Below are 27,000 nucleotides of genomic sequence, written 5' to 3'. Positions count from 1 at the left end.
CTTGTATTTCAATAAGGTGAATATGTTTCGCCAAACAATAATAAAATACTGATTGTAAATGTAAATTAGAATCTACCTTCATAACTTGGTTGTTTATTTCGCAACTCAATTCAAAAAGTGATGGAGTTAAATCATTCCATTGTTTGCATAAGAACTCTTTCACTTGGAGTATAGTATTATCACTTCCAATCTTCGAACAAACAAAATTACCCACATGTTGAAATACTCCGAGAACGGTCAAAACCATCAAACTGTAACAAAGAAACAATTATGAGTTATAATAAATAACAACCGACTATTTGCAAATCACTGCAAAAGCAATGCAAACAATTTGCAATGTCTTGTAAACCTCTTCCCAACTCTTGTAAACATAATCAATCTTATAGAACAGAATTTAAAGCAATCAAAATAAAATTGTATTTTCAAATAAATTATCATGAATAACTCTAAATTATTATTCATAACTCATAACTTAGGTTTTCCTTCCATTGTTATTTAGAGTTATTATTTAGAGTTATTATTTCATAACTCTAAATTGTGCAAAATATTTCTTATATTTGTCGATGAATGAAAATAAACAACTAAGAAGAAATTATACCTTGAAACAGCAGGTTCTCCTTCCATTGTTGTCTATAAGTCCAATAATGAAGAAAACAATGTTAAACCCTAGAAAAATCTTCCAATAGTTGATCAAAATGTACTTTCTCTCTCTAGAATTCTTTCCCAAAAACTAATTGAAACCCATAAAATTCAACTTCAAATACCAAATCCAGATATTCAAAGCTAAACCTGAAGTAAATTGTTGATTTGATAGAGAAAATCGATCGAAACGCTAGCAAAACTATCGCCCAACCCACAGGTCTCATTTTTTCTCTCTAACTTAGAACTTATCCCAAATCTTAGGGTTTGTTGTAAATTTCCCCAAATACAAAGGTTATTTAAGGTATAAAAAATGAGGGGCTCTTAAAATTGTCCTTCTAACCTGTTTCTAAAGTTTTCATGCTGCCTAGAAGAAGAAAACTTTATTTTGTCTTTTTAACAAAATAAAATAAGAAATTGGGCCTCCATACTTTTAAAGTAGAATTAATTTGAATGGTTTCTATCATTTTCGCCCTACTAAAGTAGTGTCAAATGATAGTTGCAAAAAACTAAGATTTTTCAATCTTTCAAAATACCACACCTCTTTATGCCATGTGACGTAAACTTTTGTGGTCGTCTCTCTAGTAACTTAATTTATAAAATGGTTTTTATATGTAAAGAAGTTAACAAAAGTTCAAATAACTTAAGTTGAATAAATTTGATTTTATCTTAGATGAATCTAAATGAACATCTTTGTTGGGATACATCTCATTGTGATCTAATATAAGATCTCAGTCATCTTAACTCAATGGTTTAAGATGTCATTCCAAGAGGACAACAAACACATTACTAAAAAATTTGTTGCCTCTTTGACTTCGATAGGTCCTACTTTTAGGTACTAAAGGTAGTCCGAGAACTATTGCGATGGATCTAGACAAGATTAAATTATTAGAAATTATATTATATAAGCACTTTTGAATGACCGCAAAGTTGTGTAGCTTTTATATGGACTCTATAGATTGGACTCTTGATCGGCTAGGTTTGTAGAGGCGTAAGGTAAACTTTGATTTTGCGGATAATACAAAAGGCCACATTTTTTAACTTCACTTTGGGCCACCAAAATATCAGGGCCGACCCTGACTCCTTATATCAAAAAGTACTCCTTATATCAAAGAGTTTAGAATATATCTCCCACACTTATTTTCAATGGCTAATATTACACCACTTAAATTTATCTCCAACGGTTGAGATTGTCGAACGGTCGGAGTTATACTTCGTTTACTTGTATGAGAATTAACCTACTTTAACACTTGGTCGTCAGTTACGTCCTATAGTGGTATTTTTGTCAAATTCACTCTACTTAATTCTGGGAGAAAATAATTGTGAGAGCAGTAAAGTAAAAGGACAAGGTACTCCTAAAATTTCTTCTCATGGAAAGAAAACTCAATTATATAGTTTACTTCTGCTACCTACTTCTAAATTCTAATCCACCATAGCCATAGCCATGTCTTCTTCTTCTTCCTCCTGTTTCAGTCTCGTCTCACTCTACGAAAACTACCTTCGTAAAGCTTTCTCCTCCTCCGGTCTCTCCTCTCAAACCATCCAAATCGATTCTGAAACCACCCTTCATTTTTGGGCACCAACCAAACCAAATTCAAAACCACCACTAATCTTAATCCATGGTTTTGGAGCAAACCCACTATGGCAGTGGCGTTCACAAGTCCAATCTCTTTCCTCTCACTTTTCTATTTACGTCCCTGATCTTGTCTTCTTCGGCGAATCCACCACCAATTCTCTAGACCGGTCCGAAGTTTTCCAGGCAGTTTCGATCGGAAAACTACTCGACCTCTTAGGAGTTGAGAAGTATTCCGTTATGGGTACTAGTTATGGTGGTTTTGTAGCTTATCACATGGCAAGAATGTGGCCTGAGAAAGTTGATAAAGTTGTAATAGCTAGTTCTGCCGTTAATTTAAGACGGAAAGATAACGGAGATTTGATGAAGAGGGCTAAAGTGGAAAAGATTGAAGATTTAATGTTGCCTTGTACGGCTGCTCAGTTAAGAAGGGTTATGGGTTTCGCCGTGAACACAAGATTTCCGGTCATTCTGCCTGACTTTTTGTTAAATGATCTTATCAACGTAAGTGAACCCTTTCCTTTCTCATTCATTTTTGATATATTTGGTGAGCTACTTTAATCAATGTTATAAAAGTAGGCATATAGGTGGAGTTGCTTTTAATATTTAAAAGTACTACAGTTATTATTGTAGGGCCCAAACCATGCAAAAATTCGAGGTAAATGACTTGATTGTTTTAGAACAAACCCAACCTATAGGGGCTAGGTTCAAAGAAAAAAAAAGAACCTATATAGGGGCTGGACTCCCTTTTTGTGAACTTTGGGAAATTTGGGGGCTCCTAACTTTTTCAATTCTGAAGGGAACTTTCTACACGGGACTCCTAATTCAAACTTAAACGTGTCTGATGTATGTGTGTGAAAATTTACTTCTATTTTTCATCTATTTTATTAGTTTTGAATTTAAAACTTAACTTTGATATAATTATCGAGAGAGAATTTTAAAAAAAGATAAAAAAAAACTTAAAGAAAATGATATAAAACAAAAAAAAATAATAATCTCGCATTCTAGGAAAGACGACGGGATCGATGAACTCTACTGACGAATGTCCGACGATTAAAAAACAAATAAAAATTTAAAAATAGAATGTGGTGGATCTCCTTTTTAAGGGATCCAACCCAGTTATAGTCGTTAGGCCCCAAAAGTCCCCAACTGGCTATTGCGGTTGGGATCCCCTTCGCCCTGAGGGGAGCCCAATTATTGGATTCCTCGGTTGGAACCCATGTATGAGGGGTTGACTTGACTCCAAATTCAAAATTTAGGAATCCAATTCTCTATATGGGGTTTACTCTTAGTCCCTCTTTTCCCGACCTTTCACCCTTAATTCTCCCGTACTAATATGGTAATCATAGAATGTGCTAATATTGTATTTTAAGCCGAAATAATATCACCAAAAGATTGATTGGGCTAAAATATTTGTCCACCTAAGAGGGTGAACATTTTTTTCACATAAAACCAAGATCACCTTTCTATATATAAAGTGTTGGGGTTTTGGAGCATCTCAAATACTATATATATGAAAACTTAATCCCATGGGACATCCTTATTTTTAATCCAAATGCCTGTTTGGGCTAAAATATCAGTCAAGATTGACTTAAGGACATCCCAAATTTTAATCTAAAAATTTGCTAGACTGAGCTTTGCTCTCTAGTCTTCATCTTCCCTCTCCATTACCACAATCTCCAGCCAACATCGTTATTTTCAGTCACCACTCTCCACCATTTCTTCTTCTTCTACTTCTTCTTCTTCTTCTACTTCTTCTTCTTCTTACTAACTAGTCGTCGAAACTACCGACTAGGCATTGACGACGACCCTCAAAAACGGTCATTTGGGCATTGCGATCCTTTTCGACGACTAATTCCGGCGATATTGGACAAAAGGAAGGACCAAATTTTCCATTTAATGATAAATTGAGGGCTAAATGGAATCAACAATTGAGCGAGTCCACTTGAAAAGTTAACCGCGGTCCCGCCCTCAAATACATCTACATAAAATTTTAAAAATTTCAAGGATTTTTTACAAGGACTTCAAGAGTCATATACTCATTACGTGGCATTTATTCATCATCAATATATAAGCAATATAACTGTCATCGTCAAACATATCATGGACTCCAAAGACCATGTAAAGATCCTTAAGGCCATCTATTTGGCCTAAAATCTATTTATTAATACTTGTAAAGGTTACCTTTAAAATAAAATAAGAATAACTAATACCTGGGTAACTCCTGTTTGGTCACTGGTATAGGGACCACATGTTGATGCATTAGGATATGAACCTTACAGACACCTGTCTTTTAGTAACTATTACACATTTTTACAAGTCTCCAAAATATGGATTTTTGAGCCAGGGGTCCAAAAAGTGGGGGGTAAACCCAAAAAAAATCCACTCTTGCCCAAAAATTAGTTGCAGGTCCAAATGTCAGAATTTTTTTTTTTATTCCCCTCTTGCCCTTGGACGGGACATGCTGACATTTTCCTGAAAAAAAAAATGTCTGGTAAATAAAATAATTTACCAGTATACGAAAAATTCAAAGTTTCAAAATTTTTTGAAAATTTGAAAACGAAATTTCAAATTCCCGCCCAGCAAACCATCTCTTCCCGGTAAATAAAATAATTTCCCTTACACAAAAAATTCCAATTTTCAAATTTTTTTGAAATTTTCAAACGAAATCTTTTTTTCGAAATTTTCAAATTTTTAAACGAAATTTCAAATTCCCGGCCAAAATTTCAAATTTTTTTGAATTCCCGGGCAAATTTTGAAATTTTTTTGAAAATTTTAAATTCCCGCCCAACAAAAGTGTCTAGTACAGAAAAAAATTTCCAGTAAATAAAATAATTTCCCGGCCTCAAATTTTTTTTTTCGAAGTTTTGAAATTTTCAAACGAAATTTCAAATTCCCGCCCAAATTTTTTTTACGAAATTTCAAATTCCAGCCCAAAATTTCAAAATTTTTTAAAAATTTTAAATTTCCGGGCAAATTTTGAAATTTTTTTGAAAATTTTAAATTCCCGCCCAGCAAAAGTGTCTAGTACAGAAAAAAATTTCCAGTAAATAAAATAATTTCCCGGTCACAATTTTTTTTTTTCGAAGTTTTGAAATTTTCAAACGAAATTTCAAATTCCCGCCCAAATTTTCAAATTTTTTTACGAAATTTCCCGAAATTTTCAAATTTCCAGTAAATAAAATAATTTTCAGAAAAAAAAATCGTTTCCCGAGAATTTTCAATGGCAATTTTGTAATTTTCGATGGCATGAACGGTAAATACTTTATTTTCTAAGGGCCCTTTACGTAATTTTGACCCCCAAACTGACACATTGGACCTCCCTTTCATTTTTAGGCAACTTTGGGTGAAATTTTCATTTTGGCCCCCTTTTTGGACCAATGGCTCAATCCCTCCCAAAATATTATACGTAAATTTGAAGAAGTCCATTTTAAAAATCATCAAATATGGATCTTGACTCTACTAAAACACTAATGTCACTTTCTCTCAAACTAGTCTATATTCACCACATAATTTTGGAGGCATTAAAAAAATCTCTAGAGAATAAAGACTTATTCAAGCAAGAAGGAGAGAAAGAGATCGCAGTGGTAGTTGGAGTCAGTGGCGTATCTAGGATTTACTTTGAGGGGGTCTAAAAAATACTCAAATTAAATCTCCACAAAAGGGTTCTAGCATTTGAACCCGTGACCCCCTATTGTCCTTCTAATTTGCCTTGAGATCTTACCGCCCGGCCAAACTTCGATTCATGTGTGACACGAGATTATCTTTATTACTGTTTCCTCCTCCGAGGAATTTAAGGATACCCCCTCATCTTTAATGTCTAATTAGCGATACTCCCTTTTTTAATCGCGTATTAGTGAAACCCATTTTTTGCACTTTTTTATTTTTTATTTTTTTTATTGAATCCAAGGGAAACATATCCATTAATAAGTGATAAAATCACCATGATACAAGGATGATAATTGTTATTTCTCTCCTCTGAAGACTTCATGAGAGTTACATAATTTTAAATGCAAAGTGCCTCATGAAGGGAAAGAAATTGGACTAGACACAGACACAAGGGATCCTAAAGATCCGAGAAAAGAGACCCTAAAGGTCTGACAAAAGGATCCTAAAGATCCGTGAAGGGAGACCCTAAAGGTCTGACAATAACGAAATTATTATACTAATAATACAAATAAACTCAAAGGACGACAAAATAACTAGAAGAACCACCGCCGCTGTCACCGGAAGCCGCCTCCTTCACTGGAAATCGCCACCGGAAGACCGTCACCTTAACCAGAAAACTGTCACCGGGAAACCGCCGCCATCACCGGAAAACCGCCACCCTCATAGAAAAACTGCCTACACTGAATCCCAGAACCCCCATCACCACGCCATCACCGTAATCACAATCATGTTCTACTGTTCATCTTTTACGAGTAATTATGAGAAGATTCAACGTCCAATATCAAATCAAAGCCATAATCATAATATGGAACTTGACTGCTTAAACCACAAAGGTTAAATTCATCTTGAATGAACTCATCATCAACTTCACAAAAGAACTCGTTCCCACAGAGATTACAAACCCATGAAATCCAAGATGTGTCTTCCCCATCAGAACCACTTACATTAGACTCTTCACTGTCTGACTCAGATTCTTCTTCGGAACACTTAGCTTTGGAGAGAGAAGCAGAACGAGTGTCTCAATGCTCAGGAGGTTGCTTTCCTGAAGATGTTGAAGGAATTGACAATCTTTCTTTGTCTTTCCCATTCAAACCTCTTGAAGAAGATGGTGAAGATTTCCCAAGATGTTTATCTAGGGCATCCTTGGTTTCTCCAGATGTTTATTGTTTTATCGATCTCTTATACCTCTTCGTGGTTATGCTTACCAACGTATTTTCATTTCTCATACCTTTTTTTTCTCTTATCCATCTTTTTCTAATTTACCAAAAATATTTGTCGAAAATTTGAAATTAATAAATCACAACAATTCGAAATAAAAATCGTCTAAGAAAAAAATTTAACTTCTCATTTGTTTTTTGTTTTACGTTAAAATCGATGTTTCCAAATGTAACCAATTCGAAGTGACCTCTTGAAATTTGTTGTTTTTTCTATTAATTATATCTCGTATACATTCAAAAAATAAAAATGGAAATTGAAATTATGAATTGAACGAAAAATTAAAAAGTTAAAACGAAATACTAATTGAATTTGCAAATGAGATTGAAAAATTCTTAAAAAGACTGAACTTAGAGTATTATGTCAGCAATGAACTTACAAACTAGATAGAAAAATTCATGGGAAGACCGAAGTTAAAGTGTTGTGTCTGTCGTAGTGATATGAGAGGGAAAAAGAGAAAATATACTAAGTGTAGGACTATTTTCGTACTTTTAAATGCAAAAAATGGGGTTTCACTAATATCCAGTTAAAAAAGGGGGTATCGCGAATTGGACATTAGGGATGAGGGGTATCGCTAAATTCCCCTCCTCCTTCCAACAAAATAAAGAAAAGAAGGCTTAAACCCGGATTCGAACTCGAGTCAACTAGAGCAGCACTTCCGCACCTTATCCATTGGCCCAACAACAATTGTTGTTACTAATAGCAACCTCTATCTACCTATACTATTACGATATATATTTATATATTTTTTTTTATTAAATGTCGTATATGAAATCGTACAAGTTGAGGGGGGTCTATAGACCTCCTAGACCGTACATGGATCTGCCACTATTTTCTCCCATTATCACCCTTTTATAAATATATTTTAACCTATAGTAAACCAAAGGTTTCTTGTTGTTGAGTTAATAAATATATTCTTTCCATAAATTTTCTCTTTTAAAATTTATGGTCAAAATTTATTCTCACTATTTATTTCCAAAATATATAGTTGTTAAACCCAACATACCAAATCAGACATTCTTGTCCTAAAACGAGATTTCCTTCCCTCTTTATGTTCTTACAACATTTATATCTCTACAAACTATTTTGTCTTGAAAATTATATGTATGTTGATTAAATTTCGAATCTTCTTAAAACATTTATTTAATCCTAGCAACATACTTAAATGTGACATTTTTTTATCACTTTTTTTCGTAATAAAAGAAGTTGAATTTTCCATCATTGCAATCTTATTTTCATAAACAAACATACTGTAAATTGATATTTATTTTTCTGACATTTTCAGTATTTTTCTAACATTTTATTGATTCTATTAGCATAATATCTGTAGCAGATGTTATTAATTAGTTAGAGTAGGTGAACAAAAGTTTGATTATTCATCTAGTATCTTATTTATTCTAACATTCTTAGATATAACATAATTTTAAATTTTCTTCTAGCATTTTATTGATTTTAAAAATAAATTATATACTTACATAAAAAAATACTTCTAAGTTTTTAAAATAACTTAGATGACGAATCGACGTAACAACAACATAATAATGTTTCATATGTTTTCTAACTTACTTACATTATGTTAACCAAATTTTTAACATTTCTTTAGCATTTCATTGATTCTCCTGTATTACTTAAATTTGAGGAACAACATTAAAATATTGTTCTAGAATTTTTTTTATTCTTATTACACGTAATGCTTTTACATTTTTATTGATAGTTATTCAATTCTAACAACATAATATGTGTTGTTAAAAAAATTTCATAAATTTTCTTATAATATTTCTTTGATTTTTGCATATATTTTGGCAACTTTACCAACATCTTCTAAATTCTGAAGAATCTTTCATAGAAGTATATAGATTTCTCGCAAAGTTTTGCAATTCTATTCTTTTGCATTGATGCTTTTGTATCATTCAATATTTATTTATTACGTAAATAAACATGTTATCCGATCATGTTTTGTTAGACTTTAGAAAATGTTGATAAAATTTTCACAATTTATGCAAAATTAAAAGTTCTGCAACAAATTTGAGGGTGTTGCCGACTTCATAAACAAACTCGTTCTTTCAAAATTACAAAGCGTTAACGATTTTCTGGGTAAGTCCGAAAATTACAAAACGTAAAGATGTTGTTAGAATCAAGAAAAGACTATGAAAATATACAAAACGTTCGCAAATATCTAATACTTTTTATGTAGATTTTCTAAAGAAAATAAGATTGTAGAGAGAAAAACAATAGGACAAGATCAGAAAGAGTTTTTTTAAGAAAAAGATTGATATCCTAACTTTAAGAACAACAAAATCATGCACGGTACAACAATCTATCATTGAAAAAAAACAAGAATATGGTAAAAAAAGAAATTTAATCCATTGAGCATCATGTTCTTCTAGATTTTATCTAGGTGAAGACTAAAAAGCGTAGATGATGTTTCTCTGCGATTTCTCTAGGTTTTCTCTCAGTGAACTGAAGAAGAGAGAGGTATAATAGATTTTCTTTGGATAAAAAGATTATGGAAACATTCAAGAAAAAGATAACTTTTGGTAGGGATGGAAACTTCTTATTGAGGAACTATTTTCATGAAACTGAAAACACATTTGAATCTTCTAACCTTGGTAATTTTATTTAAGCTGAGATTGGTATGGTAGTAGTAGAAAAAAAAAGAGGGTAAACATGTAAATTACTCCTAGTGGATTTATTTTCTAAATAATATTATCTTTGGGCTCTAAACCCGTTGACCTTGTGATTTTGGGCCTAAAACTCATCCGCCCTTGAAACAATGAACGTACCTTCATCATTACTTCTTCCTGTTTTTGTTGGTCCTTCAATCGTTCTTCTTGATTTCTTTTCTATTTGATTGTTTATCATCTTCACAAAAAAATCTTAAGAAATTTTCATCCAACTTGAGAAGATATGAAATTTTGGGAAAAACCATGGAGAGAGAGAAACTAAGTTCAGCACAAGAAGAAGAAAGAAGAATACGACTTTTCCGGTTGAAAGAAACCCTAATCTATTTAGGGTCATGTAACGCGAGGCACCTATAGAACTTTCATGGGTTGGGAAGTTTTAAAGATGTTCCAAGTTATTGTTGTAGGCACTCCATTAACACATGAATCCCTCCAAACCTTTTGGCGTGTATAGTAGTAATGTGAGGCGCTTAATATTTCAGTTTAGTAATTTACCCCATGTTATAACAAATTAAGTTGAAATTACTTAATTTACCCCTAACCAAATTCTGTAACTGCATATACCCCCAAAACTAACAGATTTAATTTGTTATAAATCAAATAATTTTTTGTTTCATGTTTGCTCCTTATATCAACTATTTGTAACTGTTCTTAGTAAAAATGTTATATTTTGGGTATTATTGTAAATAAAATATTCAATTTATCCCAACTTAACTGTGTGATTGCAATAACATTTTTTATGCTAAATAATGGTTAAAGAGTCTATTTACACATAACTACATCATATTTCTATCATTTCTATAAATTGGTTAAATTTCCATACTACCTCAAATTTGATTTTTTTAATTTGGTTGGAGGAGTTGCAAGATATAGAACTTCAAGGTGATGGAGGTTGTAGTTTTTTTGTAATGGTAAAGAAGAGGAAGAAGAAAAATGATAGTTTGTTAGGTTTTCAATTTTTAATCTAGTGTATCTGTTTTGTGATCCTTAAGTATATTCTTGTTTTTATATTTGTTGATTTCTTTGGTTCTAGACTCTGTTCTCCAAAAATAGAGAAGAGAAGTTACAACTTCTGAAGGGATTAATACTCGGACAAGAAGACACTGTAAAGATATATCCTCTTCAACAAGTATGTTCTATCTCTTTCCCCTCCCTCGTCTCTCAATATTATATCTTATTTTGACATGCAACTAAAACCCTTGATTAGTTAAGTAGTAAGACTTCCTCTTTTTCTTCGATCTCGTTGGACAACCAAAAATATAAGTACTTTTGCTTGTAGTAGAAGTTCTTCTGCTTCAAAAATGTAAAAAATCATCATAAGTATGTTTGTCAAAAATGTTACTTGAAAGTAAAAAAAAGTCAAAAAGTTTGTTTGCTAACCTAATTTACTTTTATTTTTATTTTTTCTTTTACTCATAGAGATACTTGATTTAATTAAATTTATTTATGATTTTTACGATTACTCTTGTGTAAGAAGTGGTGGTGATATTGGTGGTGGTGACGGTGCCTTGAAGGTATAATTATGGGTTTGGTGGTCGTGGTTGTATGATGGTGGCAGTGGTGGTGGAGGTATGATGGTAGCAGTAGTGGTGGTGGTGGTGGAGGTATGAAGATGGTGGTGGTGAAGATGGTGGTGGTTGAGGTATGGAGATGGTGGTGGAAGTACATTGTGGTGGTTTAGATAAGTTGATGGTGGATAAGGTACGTGAGTGGTAGTGATGGAAGTATGGTGGTGCTGGTGGTAGATAAGATTTGTAGGTGGTGGTGGTGGAGGTATGATGGTGGCGGTGGTGGTGGAGGTATGATGGCGGTGGCGATATAGTGGTATACTGGGGGTGGTGGATAAGGTATATGGGTGGTAGTGATGGAGGTATGGTGGTGGTGAAGACGTGAAGGTACGGTAGTGGTAGAGGTGTATGGTGGTGGTGGTGTTAGTGATGGTGGTGATGGTGATGGTGGTGGAGGTACGAAAGTGGTGTTTGAGGCGTGGTGGTGGTGATTGAGGTATGGTGGTGGTGGAGGTGAATTCGTTGTCGTGATAGACAAAAGAAAAAAAAATTAGTCAAGTAAAATTCATGCACGCGTTGAACATAAGTTACTTTACTTTAAAGTCAAAAGTTAAAAATCTTAACTTTAAAAGAAAGTCCAATTTTAACTTAAGTGAAGTCATACATTTTTTCGTTACCAAACTAACTTTTTTTACTTTTCTACTTAAATAAGTAAAAAGGTAACTTATTTCAGTGTTGCCAAGCGACACCTTCAACATGCTTCACCAACATAAAGGTGTACATAACACAAATTTACCTGTAACTACTCGTAAATGTAGTTTGAAAAATCCATTATATTGTATTTTTTTTTTGAATTGTTCAGCGTGTCTCGAACCCTTGACCTCTAGGGTGGAAGATTATACTTCTTACCACTCCAACCAAGGGTTGTTGACAAATCCATTATATTGTAATTGTTGTCTCTCTGATATTTTATATTTTTTACCTTATTATAATATAATAAGATACATGAATAAGCGTCACGTTATTCACGCATCTCATTATAATTTTTTGGGTGTATATTGTACCTGTTATAATTACATATCAATTAAGCTATCGTGCCCTACAATGGTAAATCCCTTAAGCAACGCTCTACGACCTAAAATATGTAGGGCGACAAAGTACCCGCTACCGTCGAACACGTCTAAATGGTGTGTGTGTGTGTGTGTATCAGAGTCACGAATACACCATATGAAATCACACTACCCTGTGATTCATATCCGAATTCAAATCTTTGTATAATGTCAATGGTGTAGAAATGAATATCGTGATACATACTCGTCTGGCTGTATGCTCAATCCCATTATTGAGACGTGCTTGACTGAGACAGGTATGTTTGAATGCCACGTTGTGTCTCTTACTATGTTAGTCAAAGACATCTACCATGCCCATAGAATACGCCAAAAATCGAATATATCTATATACATTAATTCAGTGTTGCATATCATGAATAATCATGAATAAAAATTTAACTTCTGCATAATATTGAATTTTCATATATGTTCTGATAAAATATATTTACATGGAATACACAGGAGGTCTTAATAGTCTGGGGAGAACAAGATAACATTTTTCTACTAGAGAAAGCTTACGAGCTGAAAGAGTAAGTATTTTCCATTAATATGTGAAAAGTATTTACCATAGTCTCAATATTACTAATTTTATCTTTTTAGTGAATGCATTCAATACAAATGTTCATAAAAATATCCATGCATTATTATTTGCAGGCTAATTGGAGATAAAGTTAGCTTAGAAGTTATGAAGAATGCATCACATACCCCCCAAATCGAGAATGGAAAGCAATTCAACAACATTGTGATGAAATTCTTACTTGGATTGTAAAATTGCATGCTTATGTGTAGCTTTTAGTTTAATAGTTGTGCATCTTTGAACAAATTCGAAAACATAAATCTTCTAATTTTTATGTCATAGTGTTATTATTTTATAATTTCAAGAGGTGGACTTTTAGAGTTTATAATTGGACATAACTATATCATCTACATTTTTTATGTAAATGTAGAAGTACATTTGTCTTCGTCCCCCTCTCACTCCCACTCTCACTCTCACTCTCACTCTTGTTTTGTTATTCCTCTAATCTTTTTCTCCTTCTCTTTATCTTTCATCATAGAGGTCTACTGAAATTGGGTTATTTAGATATTTATCCTCAGCTATTTAGCGATATTAGGACTACACCCCCAAGATGAAAATATGTATGGCGTTGATCCCCATTTTTTCTTTTTCCGTTAAATATTAGTTAAGTGGTTGAGTTGATGTGTCAACCACATGAATGTTTTATGACAGAAATACCCTTCATGACATAATTAATTTTATTTAGACATTTACCCCCAGTTATATAACAATTTTAGCAATACACCCTTGAAATGAAAATATGTCTGTGGTTGACTATCATTCTCGTTTTTTTCCGTCAAATATCAGTATTTTGATATATCTAAGGTATCCTCCAAACAATTCAAATCGAAGCAATTGGATGTCCGACTCGGCGTACATGACATGACCGAGTGATAGAAATATGAAAAAGGAACCTCCATGCAAGGACATGTTGGTTTGAGGACCCGTTGGTTAAAGGAAAGGGGATGTCTTGATTCTAGGACGGAGTCGTATGACGCGAGAGTGTCACATGCGGTTCCTTTGAGGAAGGTGTATTATCACCACATATCAGGCCCGACTAGCGGTCCAACAGCGAAAGGAACAAACAGATCGCATATCTTTACTAAAGACGCCTTTTGAGTGATTTTGGCTTCCCACTCAGTTCATATCTCCTGCTTAAAGGATTGGGATGGATCTCCAGCGGAGGTCTACTACTGGCATAGGTGTCTGCTTCCTTTCCCCCATGTGGAAGAAGTTCCTGCGTATTTCTTGTCATGTCCTTGTTAAATGAGCCTTATTTGCTTCGTGCATATTGCGCCCATAGAATTCTATGCGGAAGGAACCGTTCACTCTGCCCACTATCCGAAGGACTTCAACCGAAATATAAACTAGAGGCACTGAACAACTCAGCTTCGTCAAAAGATCCAAAGGACTTCAACCGAAATAATTCACTTTCCATCAGGATCTGTCCCACCTTTATCCTTTCAAAAGCCAAAGAAGTGTTTTCCGTCTTTCCCCTCACATCTTATTTGGTTTCCAATACTTCTGAATCTGAATCGGGGATGTCAAAATACTCCTGTCTCAGAATCAAACCCATTTGTTATAAATAATAAGGTTGTTTATACGTAACAAGTCTAAAACTAACTAAACACTAGACTTTGTATCTAACGATTATATATCGTAGACCTTCTTTAATCTCATTAATAAACCAGACTCATTGGGTTGTCAGATATTAAGGTAAACATTTTTTATATGTTTTCCATCGGTAGCCTATATTATATATATATATATATATATATATATATATAGACGGGTCGAACCCATAAAGACTTTGGGTAGCCTATTTTCTTTAATATTTCTGGCTTATTTAGATCGGGTTCTCGGACTAGCTTCGAGTTTATGTATCAATAACTTTATGTAGATTATGCAATTTGAGATCTTAAATCTTTATGTTGTCAGATTAGGATGAATTTTCCATCATAAAATCTATCTCTGAAAACCTAAAAAAAATAAGGGGGATACGGAACCACACGCGAATTACTTATTTGGTACTTGACCAAAAACCGAGAATGAGAGTCAACCTAAACATATTTTTATTTTGGGAATGTAGTCCTAATATCAATAAATATTTGGGGTTAGTGTCTAAATAATCTAAATATTGCATGAAGGGTAGTTTTGTCATAAGTCGTACATGTGGTTGGCACGTGAACCACTTAACTGATATTTAACAGAAAAAATCGAAAATTTAGATCAAACGCCATACATATATTAAGTTTGGAGGTGTACTCCTAATCTCGCTAAATAACTAGAGGTCAATCTGTAAATAATCCATTCAAATTCATCGATGAAAGAGACACGTGAGAGATGCCTCAACTGTTTGGTACCTTGACGATGTTTCTAGGGGGTGTTGAACTTTACAAATGAAAATTGATTAAAAAACATTGCAACAAAAGTAGACATATCACAAATTTAAATAGGAGTCAACCGTCCATCAAGAGTGAAAAACTCCTTAAAAAAAGAGAAGAGTGTTGACTTGAAAATACAAATTGTTGATTTCGTGTAAGTCTAGAATAGACTTTGACTTGTAGCCCCTTCTAACATTATTCTTTATAAACAAGACATAAATAGTACTTTCACACAAAAAAGATAACAAATTGTCTAATAAAACTTTCCAACATTTGATTTAGTGGTTGGAAATGGATTTAGTTGTATCCACGGGCTAAAATGTCATTGGCTGGGTAGGCCCTTATTAGAGATTTAGTGGTGGGAGCCGTATCGTACCCGTGGTAAAATGTTACTAGCTATGTCGACCTAACCCCATTTTCCTTCAAACTTTGACTGCATATTCAATCAAACTCAGGAAAAAGTAAATGTTTGTAATGTTCATCGTGTTCACTAAGGAGTCCTCTAGCAGTTGACTTCATGAGGCATAAGGAAAATCTAAATCAAAAGAGATTTCTTATTTCTATTTTATTTTATTTTCTTATGTTTCCTGCTGGAATTGGGTCAGATGATCCAACTATTTACCGTTAGTTGACTAAGTCAATAAGTCGAGAAAAGACTGAGAACTTACACAACCCGGGCCAAATTACCACAGAGGTGAATTCGAAAAAGCTCTTCTACTCAAGTCCTGAACATGGTATGAGTACCAGTATCCTAGGCACCTAAGCCCTGCTCTGATTCTAAATATAATCAGGTCTACCCATGATTTTGGAGAAGTAAGGGAGGTCTGCGAAGTGAGGCCAATATTTTAATCCTAACCTAGCCAGAATCACATCAAAGATACAAGGCAGAAAATATCTTAAGAATATGAGTAACTTGGGACAAAAGTCTATCGGGAAGAAATTTTCTCTACGAAATCCACAAGATCCGCAATACTATCTATCCAAATACAAAATATCCACAAAGAAGGAAACTACTACGACTACTAAATAGCAGTTTCATCACAAGCAGGTGGATCTTCACCGCCTCATCACAACCACTCATCACAGTTGGCTAAACGAGCCTTTAAAAAGCAACAAGTTCGCCCTCAACTAGGCAAGCAATCAATCGAAGGTTAAAACTCTAACTTCGGGCTTTCAATTCAATTCTTCAACTACAACAACCCTTTAATTACTTGAGTGTCAGAGATGTTTCAAGTTCCTTGCATGGGTTGTCTCAAAATTACAAAAAGTCGTTCGAAGTACAACTGAATGATAATCTAAAGACATTGTTAGATATCTTCAGATTGGCGCTAGAAAGAGGATTGACTTAACTGAAACTCTATTAACATTCAATAACTTAGAACAAAAAAGTTTGATTCTCTAACAGATGCTACTCCAAATTTGAGAGTACTTCAAACTCAACATGTCTCAGGGAAAAATCCAACAACCGAGACAGTCGCCATGGAAGTAAAAATCGGAACCATCAAATATCCAGCCGATGGAGATGGTCGTCATCTCTGAGGCAACATATCACATAATGGAGGATGTTGAATCCCCAAAGAGTGAAGCTACGGAAGAAGTAAGCCTAAATACATAAGACAAGCCAACGTCGAAGAAAATCGAGAAAAAAGACGACGACGACGACGACGGTATTATCATGGAAGAATTGAAAACCGAATAGTGCAGGCAAAGCCGATAGAACTGCGGATATTATTGTACCGGTTCAGATTGGAAACATACCTTTAAAAGTCACGCATATTAGAAGCACGCTACCTGAGGAATAGAGTCAACTCACTTTCTTAAAGAACAACGACATATCTTCGCCTTCAGCAGTGATGAAGTATCGGGAATGAATGCGACAATCATCACACACAAATTGAATCTCAAAGAAGGTCACTGGTCTGTCAAGTCGAGAAAGAAAAACTTCACTCCAGAAAAATAAGCTGAAACTACAAAGTAAGTAGAGAAGCTCCTAGCGCCGGGAGGCACACTATCCTGATTGGCCTGCAATGTGGTGTTGGTTCCAAAAAAAGAATAACACATAAAGTATGTTTGTCAATTATACTGGCCTCAACAAAGTCTGTCCTAAGGATAGTTTCCCACTACCCTTCATCGGTCAACTGGTGGATTCAACATTGAGACATGCCTTGCTCGGTTTCATAGATGCTTTTGCCGAGTATCATCAAATAGTCATGCATCCGACGGATCAGGAACGAATGACCTTCAGAACAGATCGGCCTCTTTATTACTACCAACAATGCCATTCAGATCAAAAAATACGGGAGCCACATATCAAGTTAATAAAATCTTCCACGAACAGATCGAAAAACTTTAGAATGTTATGTGGACGATATGATTGTAAAGAGAAAGACAAGAGAAAGAACTTTTTCCAACCTTATTTTGGGGGACAAGTGCATGGGTTCCTGACTTAAGTCTTATGACCCCTTTTATTATGATACTTTTTACTACAAGTGAGTTGATTCCAAAAAATTTGATCAACGCCCTATCATAAGGAAGTGAAGCATAAGTTCCAGTCAATGCCTGCAGAGAGTACTCCTCATAATAAAAAGGTTACTCTTCATCTACAAAATGCCATAGAATCCTCCACCCATTATGTCCAGTACTCGTAATTGGTTTGGTCTAGTCATATGCTGATGTTCAACTGAGAGGTGGAAATTACATCTTTTCTCCTACATAATGAAATATAATAAATGATGTCCAATGCCCCTAACAATATTTTGATCTGATCAAAACACCACTAGTCAATCAAGGTGACACATTGCGATTATTAAGGGGACACTCAAGCGTGCGGGGGTGCGATATCGAACAAATTCAATCTAGCACGGCGATCCACTCAGTAGAATTAAGCCCTGACCACACTACAAATTGAGCCACACTCAGAGCTTACCGAAAAAAAAGGTCACGGCTTTGGGGAATAAAGAAAAATTTCCGGAAAATAAAATTTTTATACAATTTTGTGTTGAAAAAATGGGCTTTAAACCAAATTTGATATTGGGCTTAATATTAAGTATGAGTGTGGGCTTGAGGAATGTGTGGGCTTGAGGAATGTGTGGGCTTGAGGAATGTGTGGGCTTGAGTAAATAGTGTTATCAAACTAGAAGGGGCAAAGATGGAAAAAGCCTTTTGAAATTAACTAAAAGGCTGTAGAGAGTTCTTTTGTTTTGACTAGTTCAAGAACAATCTAGAGAGAGAAAGTAAAAGGAGAATAGTGTAGAAGTAGCTTGAAGAAGAAGACATAGAACTAGCATGAATATTATGTTTAAGGTAAGAACTAACTCCAACATATAGTTCAATATTGTGACAAAACTTTGTCTGTTTTGCTAATGAGATTGTGTAGATCTAAAGAAACTTTATTATATGAAAGTATGTTGATGAAAATCTTTTGAGTTTATTTGAGTGTATTGAAGTATTTATACCTCTAATCTCCAACAAATGGTATCGGAGTCATATTAGAGTTGAAATTGATCAAAGAACTTTTTATTCCTTGACGGTTTACAAAAGAAATATAAGACTCTATTTATAGAGTTACAATACTACTAGTTTCTAATTTTACTAGTTCCTAATATTTTACTAGTTTCTAATAGTTTTATGCTAATACATATACTAGCTCCTAATATCTTACTAGTTTCTAATATTTGATATTTCCTAATATTATATGGGATATCTTAACATATAGAAAGATATTTCAACACTCTCCCTCAAGTTGGTGCATAGGTATCGCACATGCCCAACTTGTCTGCCAATTGCAAAAATATTCGACTTGAAACTGTCATCGTGGCCCGACTTAGACTTCAAAACATAAATTTCTTCACTGAGCTTGTCATTCTCTTGCTCCAATGATTTTAGCCTTTGTGCTTCGTTGTTTAGCCGTTCATTGAGCAAGTTTATCTCGTTATGCTGGTGAGCCATGACCTCCTTTTGTTCTGATAATTTACTTTGCAGTTCTTAGATGGAGGATTCCTTTCTATCAAGTGATGCCTCCAATTCCTGAATAAGAGTTCCTTACTTTGTTGTTCTTATTATTTCCACATTCTTGTGCATCTTCAATTCAATAGTCTCCTTTTTTAATCTTTCTGTTTCTTCAGTAAGACAATTGATCATCAATTCACACCGTTTAACTTTAGATTCTGAATCTTCTGCCTTCTGGTTGGCTAATGAGGTCACAAATTCTACATGTTGTCTACCAAGTTCAGCTGCTTTCAGAGTTACCTCCATTTGCTTCATACATGCGATTACTTGACCAACTGTCGTCATATTTTCAATCACCTCTTTCTGCAAGCTTGTGAACTTAATACGTATGTCACTTGGACATGAAACACCAGGAATATCATTGGTTAATGACTTCCATGCCATTAGTTCATTCTCCAACTTTCTCACATCAAATTGAGTCTCTTGTTGTTTAAGTAACTCGAATTCCCGCACGCTCACTTCGGTCTTTTTCTTCCAATAATTTTTCTTTTAATAACTCATTATTTTGATGAGATGATTTCAACTTCCTTGCTTCTTCGACTTCAGACTCATAGTTCCTTAACTTTTCTTGCAACTGCTTCACGTAGTATAGTTTATCTCTAAAGTTATCCATCTTCGTTTCTACGTTACCTGTAGTGACTACCATTGCTGAAGCTTGCCTAACAGTTGGATTTTCTTCCTCTGTCTCAACAAGTGCAGCTACAAGAGGTTTCTTATAGTTTTTCTTTCGATTATGATCCCACCATTCTGGATAACCTACTAATTCATAACAATGATTTTTGGTATGACCAGTTTTGTTGTAGTGGGTACACTTATAAGAAGATTTGTCGGATTGACAAATAGCTTTAACAATATTATTTTTTGTCTTATTTCGAATCATCATTGCGGAAGCATCAGTTGTTTCAGATTCACTGTTCATCGTTGTGCGTAGAACAAGCTCACGATGGACCAAAGCATAACATTCTTCTAAATCGGGAATGGGATCCTTTCTCAAAATTTCACCACGAATTTGTTCAAATTCACCATCTAACCCTGCAAGAAAAATATGCACACGTTGTCGTTGAATTGATTTACGATAAGATACAATATCGTTTTCGTTTTCCATGATCACTTTATCACGGTGATCTAATTCACTAAAGATCTCAATCAGTTCACCGTAATAAACCAAGAGTATCCTCTCATTCTGTTTGGCAGAATATGCCCTCTGATTCAAAGAGAAGACTTGCAATTAATAAGATCCATCATAAAAAGCTTTAGATAAAGCTTTCCAAATATCACGAGTTGTAGGTAAACCAATGTATCTCTTCATAATTTCTGGAGTCATAGACATCAACAACCATCTCTTGACTTTTTGATTTTCTGCATACCACTTCTCATATTTAACGTCATCTTCAGCAGGTGGTAATGAATTACCTCGAATAAACGAAAGTTTTTCTTTTTCAGCAATATGCATCTCCATGATTTGAGACCACATATCATAATTTTTTTCATTCAACATAATCACTGAATTAAAGGATCCTCCTGATTGAAAAATTGTACTAATTATCTGATCCATATTTTTTACTCTATTAATTCTGAAGAAAAATTTATATCAGAAAATTTTAGAAACTGAATCTTTGAGAAGATGTGTTCTACCAACTCAAAGTTTTGTAAATTGTGAGACAATATAGATCACACAATAACAATTAAAGTTATTGTTTTGTCTTTTTGCCTTCTTTTTAATACCAAAACTGATGAAGGATTTTTTTTCCTTCTTTGAAATTAAGAGAGAAAAAAGAAGATGAAGGTTCTTTCTCCTTCAATCGACAAAAAAAAAATTCAGAAAACGGATTTAAGACCGTTGGCTCTGGTACCAAGTTGAAATTGATCAAAGAAATTTTTATTCCTTGATGGCTTACAAAAGAAATATAAGACTCTATTTATAGAGTTACAATACTACTAGTTTCTAATTTTACTAGTTCCTAATATTTTACTAGTTTCTAATAGTTTTATGCTAATACATATACTAGCTCCTAATATCTTACTAGTTTCTAATATTTGATATTTCCTAATATTATATGGGATATCTTAACATATAGAAAGATATTTCAACAATTAGTTTATCATTTCAAGGTTTTTCAACATTTTGAGATCTAGGGTTTGTGGAATTTTTGGGGATCTTGTAAGAAAATGTCAAATATGATACAACCTCAAATACCTAGGTTAACTAAAGAGAACTATGAACATTGGTGTATCCAAATGAGTGTATTATTGGGATCTCAAGATTTGTGGGATATTGTAACACCCCTATTCTCTATATATATCAAATTAGGTGGAAATAACAAAAACTCTAGGTCAATTTGGGGTTGGGCCTAATATGAAGAGTAAGTTAGTGTGGGCTTGAGCATCATAAAAATAGAAGTAGGTTAGAAGGAAAACTAGGGCTGCTTGAGTTAATTATATAAAAAGGGGTCTAGAGCTCTTTTTGTAGATCTAGAACAAAACTTAGAGAGAGAAAGAGAAATGGTATTCTTTGGAGAAGATTTGGATGAATAAGTTGAAGAAATCTATGTATTGTTTATGTTATGGTTAGTATATCTTCAACAAGCCACTCTTAGTGAATGAAGAATGGATAAAGAAGAAAAGAGGTAGAGATGGAGTTCTCTAGAGAGAGAAAGAGGCATGATTGTGGTCTTGATGTCATCTAAGGCAAAAGAGGTAGATTTCTTATCTCCTAATTCTTTTGTAGCCTTTTTCAATTGATTCCATTATAGGTTTAGTATTGTTAATCACATAAAGTTCTATAAAGAATGATTGAATGATTTAGATATTAGTTCTATCTTGAACTCCATAAAATATCTATATAGGACAATGTTTTGATCTAACTTCAAAATTAGATCTGGATTGATTGGTAACGAATATAGGTGTCTATCTTATATGGTTGGAAAGGTCTGTTTGTCTACTTTCTATTGGTTCAAACGGTGAGTTAATTGGAGTTCCGAGCGAAAAGTTACGATAGTTTTCGTACTAGGTGTCAGAGCAGTCCCTATTGTATTTTTGTCTAGATTAAAAGTAAATCTGGTACTGATTGATAATGAATCTCGGTGTGTATCTTATATGGTTGGAAAGGTCTGTTTGTCTACTTTCTAGTGGTTCAAACGGATAGTTAATTGGAGTTCCGAGCGAGGAGTTATAATAGTTTTCGTATGAGGTGTCACAGCAGTCCCTACTGTATTTCGGTGTAGATTAAAATTAGATCTGGTATTGATTGGTAATGAATCTCGATGTGTATCTTATATGATTGGAAAGGTTTGTTTGTCTACTTTCTAGTGGTTCAAACGGTGAGTTAATTGAAGTTCCGAGTGAGGAGTTATAATGGTTTTTGTACTAGGTGTCGCTACAATCTCCAATGAACGAATTGATTGAGATAATTCACATGGTTTCTATTCTTTAAGCAATGTATTTCCTAGATATATGATACCTTATATTGGTGAGTCTATATTTGTTAACTATTATTGTTATTTGTATGTTTAAGGTTGTGATCCACGTGGAGATCTATTATGAGTATCATCCATTTTGATTTGTCATGTGTTGTTGGCTTGAATGGTTTGGTGAACTTGTTTGTAATTCTTTATTAGAGCCAATATTTGTGGTGTGATGCTATTATGATTGTATGATGCTATTATGTGTGTGATGCGATGGATGTGATGGAGGGTTGAATGAGTTTATGTGGTTGGTTCGACCCTCTCTACCGGAAGTGATGTAGGTATGGAGCGTATGGGGTCGGCGCTAACACAATGGATGACCTTGTGGGCCACACTCTCATTCGACTTATGTTTGTTGTATGATGCTATGATGTGATGGAGGGTTGAATGAGTTTATGTGGTTGGTTCGACCTTCTTTACCGGAGGTGATGTAGGTATGGAGCGTATGGGGTCGGCACTAACACAATGGATGACCTTGTGGGCCACACTCTCATTCGACTTATGTTTGTTGTATGATGCTATTATGTGTGTGATGTGATGGAGGGTTGTATGAGTTTATGTGGTTGGTTCGACCCTCTCTACCGGAGGTGATGTAGGTATGGAGCGTATGGGGTCGGCGCTAACACAATGGATGACCTTGTGGGCCACACTCTCATTCGACTTATGTTTGTTGTATGATGCTATTATGTGTGTGATGTGATGGAGGGTTGTATGAGTTTATGTGGTTGGTTCGACCCTCTCTACCGGATGTGATCGAGGTATGGAGCGTATGAGGTCGGCGCTAACACAATGGATGACCTTGTGGACCACACTCCCATACAACGTGGACACCAACTTGTCATATCATTCGACGAGAGTTGGATGATTGTGTCTTTTGGCATAATGTTTTGTCGACTTAATTGTCAAGTTAGGGTTTTATAAAGGTCTAGCTTGGTGAATAGTGTGATCTGTTTATATCTATTGAAAAGGAGAAAGATTATTATCACGAGAGTTAATATTGGATTAGAATACGAGGACGTTGAAAGCCTAATAACCAAGAACATAAGTTACTAATTTCTACATGCGTGTGGTAAATCTCGTTGTATTATGTTAGTTGTCACGTTAAATTTCAGATAACGCTAATAATGAATATGAATGAAATACTTCCTTGATTGGGGATTGAGCTTGCCTACCCGAGACTTAGGTTTGAGGAAATCTACTGCAGTTGGGTTTTAACCCAGCTATTTCATTTTTCAGGTATTGTTTGTGCACTCATGGTAGGCGTCGCTCGTGGATCCAGTTTGAAGGTCTCAAATCTTCGATTTCAAGGCGGCTTGAGATTTAGGATTTGGGGCGTTACAGATATTGTTCAAAATGGTTATGTGGAACCAAGTTTAGAAGAAGAGGATATTATGAATGATTTACAAAAAAGTGTTCTTAAAAAATCAAGAAAGAATGATAAAAAAGCTTTGTTTCTTATATATCAAGGAATTGATGCTCCTACATTTGAAAAAATGTCCGAAGCAAAATCATCGAAAGAGGCTTGGAATATTCTTAAGAATTCATTTAGAGGAGTTGATAAAGTGGTAAAGGCTCGTTTTCAAATTTTGCGTGGTGAATTTGAAAGGTTAAGCATGAATGAAGGGGAACTTGTCTCTGATTATGTTTCAAGAGTATTGTCTAATGTTAATGAAATGAGAAGGTGTGGTGCAAAATGTGATGATGTTAGGGTGATAGAGAAGATTTTACAGTCTTTGACACCTAAGTTTGATAATGTGGTCATTGTTGTTGAAGAGTCAAAAGACTTGGAATCTATGACGGTGGATGAATTGATGGGAACATTGCAAATTCGTGAAGAAAGGGTGAATAGAAATGTTTCAAGCTCTTCAAATTATTCGATGGATCAAATACTTAAAGCAAAAGTCACTTTACAAGAAAAACAATATTCATCCCAAAAAGAAAAAGACTATGAGGATTATGGTAGAGGCTATGATAATAGTAGAAGTGGCTTTGGAAGCCAGAGAGGGAGAAATTATTTTAATAAAGGAAGAACAAATGAACCAAGAGAAAGGGGAAACTTTACTAGACCTTATAATAGGCAAGGTAGAGATAAAAGGGATATTGAATGCTATAATTGTCACAAATTTGAACATTATAGTAATGAATGTTGGTATAACCAAAAAATGAGGTAAGTGAAGATGCAAATCTTGTTGAGAATGATGTAGAAATTAATGTAGATCCTACATTACTTTTTTCTTGTGATGGACTTGATGAATCACAAACAAATACTTGGTATTTCGACACCGGTGCAAGTAATCATATTTATGGGAAAAGAGAATTGTTTGTTGAAGTGAATGAAAGTGTGAAAGGGTGTGTGAAGTTCGGTGACTCCTCAAAGATTCTGGTGTTAGGAAAAGGTAATATCCTCATTCAACTCAAAAATGGAAAACATAACTATATTTCTGATGTTTATTATGTTCCCGCAATAAAAAACAACATTTTAAGTTTGGGGCAACTTTTGAAAAAAGGCTATGATATAAGATTGAAGGATCTTCATCTCACATTAAGAGATAGAAGTGGAACTTTAATTGCTAAGGTGAAAATGGCAAAGAATAAATTATTTCCTTTAAACATTCAACATGGTGATGCAAAATGCTTAAACTCTATTGTGAAAGATAAATCTTGGTTGTGGCATTTGAGACTTTGGCATTTAAATTTTGATGGAATGAAAGCTTTGGCAAGCAAGAACATGGTAAGGGGTTTACCATATATTGATCACCCAAATAAAGTGTGTGAAGGATGTATCTTTGGGAAACATCATAGAACAACTTTCTCTAAAGAAGGAAGTGGAGAGCTTACAATCCTCTAAAGCTTGTGCATACCGATGTTTGTGGTCCATTGAAGCCAATGACAAATGGAGGTAACAATTGCTTTATCACTTTTATTGATGATTATAGTAGAAAAACATGGGTATACTTTTTGAAAAATAAATCCGAAGTATTTGAAGTGTTTAAGGAATTCAAGAATATGGTTGAGAAACAAAGTAGGTATGTGATCAAGAAACTAAGATTGGATAGAGGTGGGGAATTTACTTCAAGAGACTTTGATATGTTTTGTAAAGAACATGGAATTATTCATGAACTTACCTCATCATACACACCACAACTAAATGGGGTAGCCGAAAGGAAAAATCGCAATATATTAAACATGGCAAGAAGCATGTTAAAAGAAAAAAATTTGCCTAAAGAATTTTGGGGTGAAGCCGTTGCATGTGCCATATACTTGCTAAATAGATGTCCTACTAAAAGTGTCTATATGAAGACACCACAAGAAGCATGGGGTTATTACAAGCCTAGTGTATCTCATTTAAAGATATTTGGGTGTATTGCTTATGCAAAGATACCGGAAGCAAGAAGAACAAAACTTAATGACAAAGGTGAAAAATGCATCTTCCTAGGTTATAGTGAGTAAACAAAGTGTTACAAGTTATTTAATCCAACTACCGATAAAGTTCTCCTTAGTAGAGATGTTGTATTTGAAGAAGAAATGACATGGGAATGGAAAGGAAAGAAACTATTCAAGTTGAACTTGAGCTTGAAGGTGAAAAAGAAGAAGAAGAAGCACCAAAAGAAATTCAAAGAGAGTCACAAACACCAATGTGTAGAACATCATCATCACCATCATCTTCATCTCCATCATCCTCATCATCGGAAGGAAGTTCTAGTGAAAGACCAATGAAAACAAGAAGCTTGTGAGAGATTTATGAAGTTATTGATAATGAAGAAGAAGTGAACTTATGTTGCAATCTCATGGATTATGATCCTACTAGTTATGAAGTCATTCAAGAAGGAAAAATGATAGAAACAATGGATGAAGAAATTGATACAATTGAAAAGAATGATGCATATGAGTTGACAAAGAGGTACAAGTCTATTGGTGCAAATTGTGCGTACAAACCAAAGAAGAATGCAAGTGGTGAAGTCCAAAAGTACAAAGCAAAGATTGTAGATAAAAATTACAAGCAAAGAGCCGACATTGATTTTAGTAAGGTATTTATTCTTTTTGTTCATATGAAAATATGGTTCTATATAGCGAGTAAATATTCATGGAAAAATTATCAATTTGATGTCAAGTTGACAATCTTGAATAGTGTCCCCGAAGAAGAAAAGTTTCATGAACAACTTTGGAAGTATAATATCTTTGAAGGATTGAAAT

The 27,000-nt window shown here is 34.3% G+C and overlaps 3 protein-coding genes across 3 annotated transcripts; 2 read left to right on the top strand and 1 right to left on the bottom strand.

The window, feature by feature from the left end:
• The first annotated feature begins 1,909 nt into the window (after nucleotides 1-1,909).
• Nucleotides 1,910-13,355, top strand: LOC147556903 (uncharacterized). The gene is made up of 4 exons (XM_086657876.1): nucleotides 1,910-2,716; nucleotides 10,811-10,906; nucleotides 12,857-12,924; nucleotides 13,049-13,355. Exons 1-4 carry the CDS (start codon nucleotides 2,084-2,086, stop codon nucleotides 13,161-13,163), a joined length of 912 nt encoding a protein of 303 aa, XP_086514002.1. The 5' UTR covers nucleotides 1,910-2,083; the 3' UTR covers nucleotides 13,164-13,355.
• Nucleotides 13,356-19,772: 6,417 nt separating this feature from the next.
• Nucleotides 19,773-20,570, bottom strand: LOC147556902 (uncharacterized; the record flags this gene model as incomplete). Its single annotated transcript, XM_086658723.1, has 1 exon — nucleotides 19,773-20,570. A coding segment is annotated over one exon (798 nt), but the record flags the coding sequence as incomplete, so codon positions are not given.
• A 1,191-nt stretch (nucleotides 20,571-21,761) lies between these two features.
• On the top strand, nucleotides 21,762-26,966 carry LOC147556901 (uncharacterized). The gene is made up of 2 exons (XM_086657913.1): nucleotides 21,762-22,039; nucleotides 24,043-26,966. The coding sequence occupies exon 2, from the start codon at nucleotides 24,060-24,062 to the stop codon at nucleotides 24,975-24,977; it is 918 nt and encodes a 305-aa protein (XP_086514039.1). The 5' UTR covers nucleotides 21,762-22,039; nucleotides 24,043-24,059; the 3' UTR covers nucleotides 24,978-26,966.
• The last annotated feature ends 34 nt before the right edge of the window (nucleotides 26,967-27,000 follow it).

The sequence above is a fragment of the Eschscholzia californica genome, unplaced genomic scaffold (assembly GCF_041429995.1).
Source record: "Eschscholzia californica isolate CP2 unplaced genomic scaffold, dmEscCali1.0.p SCAF_2, whole genome shotgun sequence".
In the NCBI taxonomy this organism is placed as follows: Eukaryota; Viridiplantae; Streptophyta; class Magnoliopsida; order Ranunculales; family Papaveraceae; genus Eschscholzia; species Eschscholzia californica.
The sequence above is the reverse complement of the archived record's forward strand: the minus strand, read 5'-3'. Positions and strand labels throughout refer to the sequence as shown.

Bases quoted from the DNA above. Each gene is read 5' to 3' on its own strand.
- LOC147556903 (XM_086657876.1), top strand. From the start codon at position 2,084: ATGTCTTCTTCTTCTTCCTCCTGTTTCAGTCTCGTCTCACTCTACGAA. The intron at 2,717-10,810 runs GTAAGTGAACCC...CTTTGGTTCTAG, and splicing joins TGTTAAATGATCTTATCAAC to ACTCTGTTCTCCAAAAATAG. The intron at 10,907-12,856 runs GTATGTTCTATC...TGGAATACACAG, and splicing joins AGATATATCCTCTTCAACAA to GAGGTCTTAATAGTCTGGGG.
- LOC147556901 (XM_086657913.1), top strand. From the start codon at position 24,060: ATGGTAGGCGTCGCTCGTGGATCCAGTTTGAAGGTCTCAAATCTTCGA.